The sequence below is a fragment of the Motacilla alba genome, chromosome 8, assembly GCF_015832195.1.
Source record: "Motacilla alba alba isolate MOTALB_02 chromosome 8, Motacilla_alba_V1.0_pri, whole genome shotgun sequence".
NCBI classification, from domain to species: domain Eukaryota; kingdom Metazoa; phylum Chordata; class Aves; order Passeriformes; family Motacillidae; genus Motacilla; species Motacilla alba.
This window is the reverse complement of record NC_052023.1, coordinates 9049152-9061444: the sequence shown is the minus strand read 5'-3', so window position 1 is coordinate 9061444 and position 12293 is coordinate 9049152. Positions and strand designations below refer to the sequence as shown.

General features: G+C 39.2%; 1 protein-coding gene across 16 annotated transcripts in view; it reads left to right on the top strand.

Annotated features, from left to right (window-relative positions):
• Nucleotides 1-12293, top strand: part of MAST2 (microtubule associated serine/threonine kinase 2) — a 215899-nt gene that overhangs the window by 122057 nt on the left and 81549 nt on the right. The window contains exon 1 of one of the 16 annotated variants that reach the window (XM_038144788.1): nt 1657-2652. The exons of 14 other annotated variants lie outside the window; for them this stretch is intronic. In XM_038144788.1, coding sequence (XP_038000716.1) covers nt 2537-2652 — 116 coding nt within the window. In that variant the 5' untranslated portion in view covers nt 1657-2536. Of the gene's footprint in view, nt 1-1656; nt 2653-2676; nt 10404-12293 lie in introns of those variants that run through there. One more of the 16 variants, XM_038144791.1, reaches the window with a different exon arrangement.

Sequence of the window (12293 nt, the reverse complement as noted above, 5' to 3'; positions counted from 1 at the left end):
CTAATCTACATCTCACATCGAATGAATGAGTTTCCCAGAATTAATTTCTTTTTTAATGGAAATTTCCCTCCTTATTTCTTTTCCTTTGTACTGGTTATTATTGTTGGGAATCATTTTTCCCATCTAAGAAACTACATGGGAGGGACACACTGTTGGTACTTGAAATGTGATAGGCTCAGATAACTTCTTGTGTGTCTTGGGCTGACAGGAGACTGTTTGTTTAATATGGTTGGCAATATTGAGGCATGGTGGCCTGCATGGTATGATTTTTTCATGTGAAGGCATTATGTAAATGCAAAAATCCCTGCATCCTGCCTGGAGCTGCAGTAGCAGAAGAGTTAAACCCTGGGGTTTGGAGCCTGAGGTGTGAATTCTTGTCTCCTTCCAGGCTCATCATTTGGCTGCCCTCCATGGGACCAGCTGTAAATCATAACCTGGTGGTTTGACCTGGGAAATTGGAGGCTCTCAGAGGGGAGCTTGTACTTGTGACTTTAGGAGTTGGAGAGCTTCACTGTTTGTTGGCCATTTCACCTATAAACCATATAAGGTTCTGGTTCATAACTGGTTTTTCTCTGTAATCGTGTTTGAAGGCTATGATCTGCTGGTGCACCTGTGTATGAGCTGACTCATTTACTGCCCCTGCACTGTTCAGAGTTTGGGATGGTTGGGATAAGTCAGCAACTTCTAGGGAGGAACGAAGAGCTCAGAAGGTTCTTAAGAGACTGTAGTAAATACTGAAGCCTTTCTTTTCCTGTCCTTATCCTCAAATAACAGAGAGTTCCTCAAACGACAGTGGTGTGCTCCTTCCAAGTAGTCTCTCCTTCAAAGAGTTTTTGATCTTGAATACAGATACAGAAACAACCAGAGCACTGAAAGATTCTTGGCAAGGGAATAGTTCTGAGAAAGAAATAAAATTCTTACCCAGACAGTCATGTGTTTATTATTGCTGATAGACAGTGCCATGCATTTTCCAAGATTTGTTTTTAATTGGACGATGAGGCAGCCAGGAGCTATTTTTAGTTTTAATTTGGAAAATCAGTGAGTGTGCAAAGAGGCCTGTTAATGTCCTGTGCTGAAGCACTCATAGTAGAGATGTCCTAACAGTGAGTAGTTGGTATCACCTTCATGGCCTGGAGCTGGGGGGAAACAGAGGTTATTTTACACAGCTGTGTGTGTCAGCCCAGGACTGTTCCTGCCCATGAGCAGCAGGTTCCTTTCCAATGTGTTTCTTTAAAAAATTGCTTTTTGAAGATGTGTTACAGATTTAATTTAGTTAGATAAATCATTTAGTGGATCAATATTAACTTGAAAGGTTAAGGAGGGTTTAGGATGTAAAGAAGGAAAGAGAATCTCAGGGTAACTTTTCACCAATTTTTGGAATGGCATCCCATTTCAGCTGTCTTGCTATCCTGAGCTATGGTGAACTTTTGTCTCTAATTTATGCTCATTTGAATATTCATAACTACCATGCCAGAGAGCCTGCAGAGCTGCTTCTGCTGCAAATGGACCCACTCATGCTCTCTTTTTTACAGGCTGCATCTGTGCTCCCCTTTTTTTTAGTATCTCTCTATTCCTGTTTTTGTTCATTCATCTCAAATATGCTTCTTTTAGTGCTCTAAGCTCTCTCTTCCCCTCATTTATCTCCTGAAATTTTGCTAGTTGTTATTATTCTGTCATTCAATCCCTTGTGTGGTACTTGAGAGCATAATCTTCTAACCTAGTTTACATTACACTGTCATTATGAATTATTAATGTTCTAAAATAAAATCTTCAAACCGTAATCTTTGCTGTGGTGAAAGAGCTCTGTGTGCTTTTGTTTCCTTCCTGTTCTCCCTGTCCTTTCCTTTCTTCAGACCTTTAGGTCTTTAGAGCAGGGATGTTATTGATCCAGCCGTCTGGGAAAGACTGGCTGCACTTAGAGTTGCATTGTCACATCTCTGGGCCGAGATGGGCATTTATTATACAAACACTAAAAAAGCTGCTTTTAGAAGTAATTCTTTTGATTCTCATCAAAGACATACTGCACAAGTAGAAGTGATAATGTATGTTTGGGTTATAGCTTGCCTGAGAAGGTGAATATTATTTTTTGTGCTCTTAATTAAAATTTTGGTTTGTTCCTGAGAGTCTCACTTGTATTTGTGAGCAGATGAGAAATTTAAAATAGCAGAACAGGTCAAGTTATAATTCTCAGCAAATTTTTAGGGCAAAATTTTCCACTGAAAGACAAAAAGTCCCTACTAGCTTTCTTCCGCACTTCATTTAATGCAACTGCTCGTCCAATCTGCTTCTGAGACACGGGAAGATTCTAGAACCATGAAACGCCCAATTTTCCGAGCGAATCAACGCACAAATATCGACCAGAAGAGTTCCTTTAAAGTCACGAGTGTCTGCATTGCCCTCGCAGGGAACTTGCAATTAGTTTGAGCCGAATGCAGTTGATTAGAGCTGCGTTTGTCTTTGGCATGGAGGAGAGGCCGTGGGGACGTGTCCCGGCCTGTGCCCCACGGCTGAGCGCGCAGCCTCGGCCGCTGCCGGGATGGATCTCGGAGCCGGGACCTGCCGCTTCTGCAGCTTCCCCCTTGGTGTCCCCAGCAAGGGCAGCTGCAGGCTGGGCCGCAGGACGCCGCAGTCGCTGTTCTACGTCGTGCTCTTGTAAGTTCCCTGGCTTTGGAGCTGCGCTTGCCCTGCAGGGAGGCAGCTCTCCGCACGCGCAGGTGGCGTTGGTTTTCCCACCTCACCTGTGCTCTGCCCGCTGATGTGTTTGTTTAGGAGCCTGTGTGGTGTACGGAACCCTTTGACCAGCTGGAAATAGGATTTGCTTTTCTTATTGGCTGCATTTTAATAGGTGGCGCAGAAAATGTTTTTGTTAGAAAATATTTTTAATATTGTATACATTTGTGCTTAAATTTTAATTTTTTTTCTTTCCCTAATCTATAAAATCTGTATAATGCTACATCTCCTAATAAAAATTTGAAAGAAAAGGAAAGAAAGTGAATACAAGATGGATATTCCCATTTTTTAACACTTTTTCTTTTTCTTTATATCTGAGATGGCTTAAAAGGTCATTGGTGAGGTGGGTTATGACAGTAATTTATTTTAAAACCAAGCAATTTTGTTATATATTTTTGTTTCTAGCTGTATTATTTAGATTTATTTGTGCCATTTTTAATGTTATAGTAGAGTGTAGTAAGATACAGCATTGCAAATGGATAAATTTTGGTTTTAGTATTTCAGCATGAATGTTTCTCTGGAGACTGCAAAAGTCATTATGAGTTCCATATCTGTCCATTCTGTACTTTATTTCGAAGCTAAGAATTCAGTTTGAGTCAATTTATCTTAATTTATTAAATCTGCTTCTGTGTTCTAACACTTATGTCTCCACTTATATATAGGTAGACATACATGTTAAAAGTCATATATAAAATAAATGTCTTCATTCAAGACCTTCTAAATAATATGTGTATTTTAGGAAACCTTGGTTTTGTAATGAACCACCTTTGTGGGTTTCTCAGAATTACAGTAGAACAGTTGCTAGAGTTGTATAGTTATTTAGAACTGTATAGTTATTTAGAAATCTGTGGTCCAGGCTTAGTCTTATGTTGGATCTGTTTGTATGTTATATATTTTTCTGAGGCTCACAACCTGGAGTAGTTTGTTTGTCTGACAGTTGATGCTATCACATTTTTCCCAGACTTTAAGACTAAAAGCTAAGCTTTTGCTGTGAAGATTCATAGTATTCCAGAGGAATGGCTAAAAAGGGGACAATTTATCTTAAAAATGCATGTCCAAATAAGGATGTAATTCTGCCTTTAAAACTAGATAAACTTTTTCTCCTTTTTTGTGTGTGTGTGTGTCTACTAGCACCCCTGATGTTTCCCAAGCATGGTTTTGATTTCTCATGTCTCTTTTGTACCATGCTTATTTTGTAAAGTCTATTCTTATCCCATGCTCTAACTTCATTAAGAATTTATGCTTGAAAATGTAAAATTCATCCTCTTCGTCTGTTCATTACATTAGCATTCCCCTTGCTCCCAGAATAACTCTTCTTAGCCAACATCCTACAAAATCAGCTTTTTGTCTCAGAAAAGCCATGGTAAATGCAAGGCCTTTACAATATCCTTAACATTTCAGCTGAGCCTAAGTGTGTTAACCAGGGAAAGAGGAAACAAGCTGTGGAGTGGAACGTCCTGCACCGGAGATTTAGGTTAGAGCAAACAACCTGAATTGTACCGAGAAACAAAGCAGATGCCAGGGCTTGTTTTGGAGTTCAGGCTTGATTTGGTCTTCAGGGTAATACGCTGTGAAACAGGTGACAGCACTCCCTGCTCGCTGCTCACCACGTGTGCCCTGAGCCTGGGGGCACCATGGTGATCCTTGGCACAGGCTGCTGCCCTGGGATGCGCTGGAGGTCTATGGTCCTGCACAGGTGAGGGGAACCCTTTCTGCTTTTGTGAGCTGGTAATTGAGAGCTGAGTAACTCAAAGCCCTCTCATTCACCCACTGAAATACAGCTCAGTTCCCTCTCTTTGTTGTTTGCTTTGTTCATTTTACCTTAATTACTTGCCTGTTGTCTTGGTTTAGTTTTAGCCATCCTTTCTTCTTCAGTCCTCACTCCCTATGAAGACACAAAGTCTGCCAGCCACCTTTGCTGCTGCTCTTACCCCAATTTCTCCTTTAGGCTCTGCACTGTAGCTTCTCTGTAAAATGGCAGGGAATAACACCTGCTTTTTCAAATCTACTCTGCTGACACAGTTTTGTTGGAATGGTTATGAACCCTGTCTGTCAAGGACTGTGTGTTACAGCTCTTTGGGATGTGTACAAACCCTGTGTTAAAGGAATCAGCAATAGCCTGGTGACGTTACTCAAGTACAGGGCATCAGAGGTGGAAGAACTGCAAGGAGCTGAAGTGCTGTACTTCATCATGGAGAGGCTGTTGCAGGCTGGAGTGGCAGGAGAAGAGATTAAGTTGTCTTCCTGTTTGCAAATCCAGTTCCACAGTGAATTCATTAAGATGGTATTACAGGTTAAAAAGGAAGTTTTAAGTGCTTTGGGATAAATAATACATGAAAAAGATGAGGAAACGCTATGGTGGCAAGAGGAGGTTCAGTCTGTGTTTTCCTTTGGATAAATTTTGGCTGGTGAAGAGGAGGAAGAACATTTGGAGGAGGATGTTGGGGCTACAGCAGCACTCTGTGATGCTGTGTTTTTTGCAAGTGTTACAGAATGTCCTTAACTACATTTTGGATAAAGCGTTAGACCATTTCTGTGTAAACAGGAAGTGACATTTTCAGATCTGATATTCAGTATTGTTGTTTTTCAAATAACATTCTCAATTTTTATGGCATTTGAATCACATATGGAGGTTACATTTGATTAAATTGGACAACTGACATTTGAATCACACATGAAGAAGGCTGGGCTAGGGAAAGAATGCAAGATCCAGTAACTTATTTAAAGAGGATAATTGACCTTTCCATGGTATCTGAACCCAATTGTCAAGTCTGTGAGTTTGAAATTATGTTACTCTTATGTTATATTGGAGTAGCTGAACATCTTACTAGTGTTACTCGGGAAGGATAGTGTTGCATGGAACATGAACATACTAATAAGTGATATTTTTGTAAATAAAAATACAGAGAAAGAATATTTGTTATTAAATATTCATAGGATTTTGGGCACAATTAACTTGGTATTTTAGCACTACTAACTTATCTCTTATTTAGTAGTGTCTTCATTTAAAAGATTGTGATGATGGACCTGTAGTTGTCATCCTCTATATCTGAGTGAGTACAATTTTGTGAGAGTTGTTTTAGACTGAAATCAGAGCAGTTGCTTGTGCTTAACTGTGCAGTGATATTGTGGAGCATTAGATAGCATTTCAGACCGTCCTCCAGGATGGCAACTCCTGTTAGTTCAGTAACTGTGCCCAATTAAAGTTACATGAGGAGCTGGCAGCTTCCACGCAGGTGCAGTGCCTGATAGCTGCTTCAGTGAACGTTTCTGATCCTTCGAATCATTAACTAGTGCAGTCACTAGGCTGTTTCCTGCATAGGGAATGCACACCAGAGGGGAGTTTAGCTGTTCTTCACCCCCAAAACCCTTGGCCACCAGCTGTTTGTTCAATCTCATACGGATACATCTTTGGGAGCCCTTTTATACAGAGGTAGCAGTTGAAATCCATGGGAGCCACTGTAGTAAAAGATTATGGCTCTTTAGATCTTGGGTGGTGGCTTGGTGATTTCTGCCCCAAAAGGGAGAAATGTGTAATTCTATAACTTAGCAAATGATAGAAAATTGAACCTTGAAGATACATCCATCCTAATGTTTTCTGTCAGACTCTTACTTCGGAGTCTCGCGGTTGCAGGCGGCTCAAAGACAGTCTGTTCTTCACTTGCTTAGGTCACTGTTCAAATAATAATGATGCCCCAAATAGCTCAACACACATCTCCCATGTAATTTTTTTCTTAAAGGAACCTTCCTTTTTGTTTTTTAAAGCATAAATGAAGAACTTTCCCTCTATTGCAAGACCGAAGTTTTCTGCTGGGGTTTTTACACCTTACATGCTTTTCAGTGTACGGTGACACAGAGTGGGGATCTTCACCTGTGTTCACTTCTGCTTACAATGGAATAATTTTCTGTGCTGGTTGGGCATACAATTTAAAGTTTAAAATCAGTCAATATGCTCTTTATAGAGATAGAATATATCTACTTATGTTGCGACTTCTCCAAAGAATTTGGCTTTGCTAGCAAAATAGTTTTAATTTCTGGGTGTTTCTAGTGAATAATTTGTGTATTTCAGTCTAATGACTGTTTAAAAAAGTTATGTCCCCAAGTATCATGTTTTTATGTGACGCTTAATATAATGTAAGCATGCAAGTGATGGCGTAATTAGCAAGAGGTATGTTTTTCCCAATGGCATTTCACTGGTTTCCATTATAAGTTTTCCTTTACCACCGTGTAACTTGTGAAATCCTTCTTCATTTGAAAATTACTGCACTATTACATGGTTAATCCTGGTTGAAGTGTTTAAAAATATAATCAGTACTTTGTGGAAACTTTTCTTGATACATAGTCAACTTAAAATGCAGTCAGTCACAGGAGTTTTTATCTTTGGGATATTCTTTTTCAAAATTACCTCATTGATGTGCTTGGTACTGCTTCAGACTTTTCAGGGAGTTCAGCTTACTTCTAAAATGACAGATTTTATTTAAAAGAAGGTGATGTTATATCAAGGAAGTTTATTTAATGATAAATGTAGCTGTATAAAAAAGTCCAGAAAGCAATGGGTTTCATGTGGACTGTTTGCCTAATTGCATTCTCATTTAATGTCAGGCTTAATTAATGTCCTGCGTTGGTAGTGGTAAAGATGAGAAATAGGGAAAGTCGCTGACACTGACTATTTATAACTGTCCAGTGGATGCAGTGTCATTAGGAGGGCTCTGGAAACTGTACATTTGGTTGACAGAGAAATACTCCATCATCACAGGAGCTGCCGAAATGTTCTGCAGGTGGTCTTTTCAGAGGACAAGTTGGGCATAAAAAAGGGAAGGTGCATTAGGAAGATTGATGGAGACTAAATATCCTGAAAGGCGAGTGAGAGAATGTTGGAAAGGAGGAGGTTTCTTCAGGCTTGGAATAACTCAGGGCCTGGAATTCACAAAGAGATGCTAATGTTATTATGAGTTAAATAAAATAGAAAACTCATCTTGTAACCTATTTGTGTGAGTGTGTTTTTGACATGTTCTCTCATGTACAGATACGGTGTATTTTTGAATTAGTGAGAAGTTTCTGGTCCAAATTTTCCAAAATGTTTTGCTGATTGTGCAGAGACAGCAAGGCTGTTCCTTCAAAGGATTTCATTTGTCATTGTAGGTGTGGGAAAATCCTTACGCTTCCTATATTTGTCGCTACTAAAGACAATTCTGCACATGTTGACACTGTCATATTTTAAGACATGACTTATTTTAAAAGCTTTTTGACAGTTTGTGTTCTTCTGTTTTTCGAGCAAAAACAAATGCTTCTGCATCTCCAAGGGTGGTGTCTTCCCTTTTTTTTTGGGTACTCTGAATTTCTTGGGAATCTCTGGGTCCCAAAATGAGCGCTTTGCAGGTGCTGATTTGCAGGATTAGAGTCTGTGACTTCCATGTTGAACAGGCATTTTGAAAAGCAGGAATATAAAGTGTTAAAAGAAATTTCTGCTAGTTTTGAACCAGTGTTACATAATTCTCGAAGTGCTTTTTACAGTTCTTGGCTAAAAGCTCTGCAGAATTGTGTTAAATGGCAGGATGGGTGAATGGATGGGTTTCTGATGATAGCAAACACCCCATCCCCTTCCCTGCTTGGGGTGCCCTGTGTTCCCCAGGAACAGCAGAGGATGGACAGGGTTTAGCTGTGTTAACGTTGCTCTAGGGCTGTCAGTCACTGATGCCCATGGAGAAATGTTCTCCTAAAATGGCTTCTCCTTTTTGTGTCCTTCCTGCAAGAGATGTGAAAGTGCTGCTGCTGAGTACAGCGATAATGAATGATAAGTCTTCAACTACTGAGTTTTCAATCATTTTTGTAAAAAGCGTGACTAATGCAGATTTAGGGGTGTTAGCTGATTGTGATCTTATTTGCTAACTATAAGCAGTCAGGAATTTATTACTACTGTGATAGGTTTATTTTGCTAGTTAACTGAACACTTTTATTCCACCATTATTGCTCAGGAATTTCAATTCATGTTTTAGCTGACAGAGTAAAATTTTCATACCTTTTCAAAACCACGGTTTATTGGAATTGGAAGGTCACATAATATCCTGAATATAATTCCAAAAGGCTAGTGTTCAGTTTCTACTTCATTGGTATATGATATTGTGTGGACACAAAAATGAGTGTGTTTATTCTTTCTCATCAGTAGTAGACAGTGGCAGAGTTTGGTTCTGTTGTACTCTAAATTAACTTTGTGAAATCAAACCACTGTGTGATTTAGATTAACTTTGTAAAAATGTTTAAAAGCACTAGAAAAGATGCTAGTGTTGTGCAGAGAATCTAAAAATCCTGTTTTGAATTCCAGATGGAAGGGAATACTTTGCTCAGATACTGCAATTCTTGATTAATGTATGTATTAAAAATATGTAATTATTTAATGGGAAATTATGAAGACCATCTAATTCTTCCATGAGATTCTGCAGAAAGTTGAAGCAAATCTAGTGGGATTTCTTTCTCCCAGACATTTTTGTGTATTTTTTAGGGCTGTATTGTGCTTGGAAGGCTGTGCCAGCTGTTGATTGTCATCTTTCTCATGACTGAGATAAAAAGCCACTCAAGAAGGCTGAAATATGAGAACGTCATTAGCTCTCTTACTGGCAGAAGTGCTTAAAGAAGCCACAATAAAAAGAAAATAGATTACAAACTGAAATTATAAAAAAAAAAAAAAAGCAGCTCCAGTGAGGTTTTGTTTAGACCCCACAAAAAGCAAAAACATGTCAAGAAGGTTCTACAGGCATGAAGGGCAATAGTGAACCTGTGGCTGATGTGCAAGGGGGGTGTGTGGGAAACCTCTGCTGTGTATCACTCGAGTCCTGCTTTTGTTTTGTTGTCAAAATTCAGCTGGTTGAGTTGTTTTTGAGCACCAGGTGCTACATAGGAGTTTGTGTTTACTGTGACTGATGTGGATCTGGTGTGGCTGACTTCAGGGAGAGAATGGATTTCTGTTTTTAAACTGCTCTTAGGAGGCATTGGAAGCTTTTTTTTTAAATTAAAAATCCACTTGGGTTACTGAAGATGAAAGATGTGATTTGTTTAAAGGTGGAAGATTAATTAAGAATAATAAGCAAAATGCCCCTAATGTGCCTCATGTAGTTAGGAAAAGAAGAGCCACCATGTCAGAATAAAAACACAAACTAGGCAGCCAGTAGTGCTTTCTGTGCAGACACAGCTTAAACCCCCCTGTGTTATTCAGGATTGCAAACAGCGCCCAGTTACGGTTTTGAAAATACTGAAAATATTTTGTTTGTAATTAGATGAACACAGAGAGATGTACAGAAAGCATGTATGCTGTGTATTCAGCAAACTCCAGGTTTAAAGTGTATTAGGAAGAGAATAAATATCTCGTTTTGCACTGCCTCCTAAGGTGGAGGGAGGGAGGCAGGGATGGAGCAGGGAGAAAACAGAGGCAGTGGAAACAGCAGCAATATGTACGCTTGCCTGCCTGTCTCACATTAATGGAACAGCTTGCAAGGTCTACAGGGAATTTGCATTGGCTCTGTCACTGGTATTATTTAGTTCCTTATTTATTGCTAGTGGCTTGATTGTGCTGTATTTTCCCAGCAATGAAAGCTTTTAAAGATCATGTCTGACTCCTTTTGGACAGTGCTGTCCAATTTCTCTCTGCCTGCTACCAGCATGTTGAGACGATCCAAAAGGTAATCTAAGGATTTTGCGAGTTATTCTTACGATGTTTTTCTAAGCTACTTGTTTTAATACTGTTTAATCTTGCTTTTTTTTCCTGTTTTAACAGATTGAATCATATTCCTAGTACGTTAGATACGATTTCTCTAATTTCTGAATGATTTGTAATTGTATTCATTGTAAAAATCATACTGTGCAGATCCACCGTTCGTTCTTTTTAAAGGTATTTATTTAAAGGCATTGTTCCTTCTCATACTATGTGGATATGATAAGGGGTTTGTTTCTGCAAAATGATGGATAGATGCTTACTGGAAGGAAGCTGCTTTATTATTTGAAGTAGCAAAACAGTATTATGTTGAAATAGGCAGCACCATGAAAGACTTGCAAATATTTTGACTTACAGCACTTACGGTCCTCACAGAGATATGCATAACCTTAAATTTTAAAAAATGCTTAATACATTTAGCATATTTTTTTTTAATCAGAGATGTGAATATGTTAATGTAGCAGTTAATAGGATGAGTGTTTGTATTTACCCTCCTCTCTGGATTTTATAAAATCCCATTGAAGTGTGTGAACTAATGAATGGTATCGGATCTGATGCTGTACAGGGTTGTCCCTTCAAGACTGGGAAATATCAACATAATTATCGCTCATCAGGTGCTCTGTGGAGCTTAACATTTGTAGCCTGAAAACTTACTGGTAAGACTGGTAGGTAGCTAATCCTGACTTAAGCAGTATATTCAGATTTATGCGTAAACAGTTGCAGCTGGTACCAGAATTTCTCAGCAGCTGGTTTGTTGATACAGTTAATAATCTGTGTAAGGCTCAGAATATAACCTTTGGCTTAGGTTTAGGGTGAATTTTGTTCATCAGCTATCAGAAATTATATTAATCTTTTTTAGAGGATTAGCTTCTTACCAACTAATATTTCGGGGGACTCTTTAATTTTTGTTATTATTCTACATTTGTGATTTAAATTTTATCAAAGTTGTGTTCTGTGCTGCCACTGAATTTTAGAAATCTTAGTGGCAATGAAGAAAGATTTTGTAAATAAATAGAGATCCTAGTTGCCAGAATTTGCATTAGCAATGCTGTTCTTTTCAAAATTGTTGTCTTTAGCCTGTTTTTTAAAGTAAAGAGCTCCTCGAGATTCAGGTTGTGTGTTGATGTCTCTGCTCCAAGGAGTAACTTTCACACCCATTGAGCAGTTATAGCAGTGGTTCCATTGAGTGACAGAAGAGACGAAGATAAAGCTTCATATTTTCTTACGGATTTCTTGAATTTGGCTGGGGAGAGGCAAGGGAGGCAAATTATTCTCCTGTGTCTCCATTTCCACAGGCTAAGGTAGGTTGGACTTGGCTTTCAGGTGCTCTTGGCCACCAACCTGTGAGATGGGAGCAGCCTGGTGTAACGAGCCCTGGCTTGCTGTGGGAGCCAGGGGAGCTGGGCAGAGCCAGGAGTGAAGGAGCTGCTTTAGGGCACGTGAGGAGGGAGGACACCTGTGCATAAGGAGACATCCTGTGTTAGACCTGTAGATTCTGGATCCTTTTATTACTGCTGCTTGCACAACTTTGGTTTCCTGAAGCTCCTCCATTCCAGACGGTGTCCTGAAGGCAGCATTTTGTGAAAATTCAGCAATAATAGTCTTCCAAAGAGAGTAGACACCCACCGTGTCTCTCACAACCAAAATAAACCATCCTTGTTTTCCAATATCTTGTTAGTGTGCCATTTTGAATTTAAAATTACGCATCAAGGTCAGAAAAAAATTTGAGAGATACTAACAAGGTTTCAGGTGTGATATTTTGTCAGAAAACTCCTACTCAAAATTTACAATTCCATTTATTGTTCATAGTGGAAGGACAAAAAGAAAGAAATTGATCTGTAAATCCGCTGAGCATCTT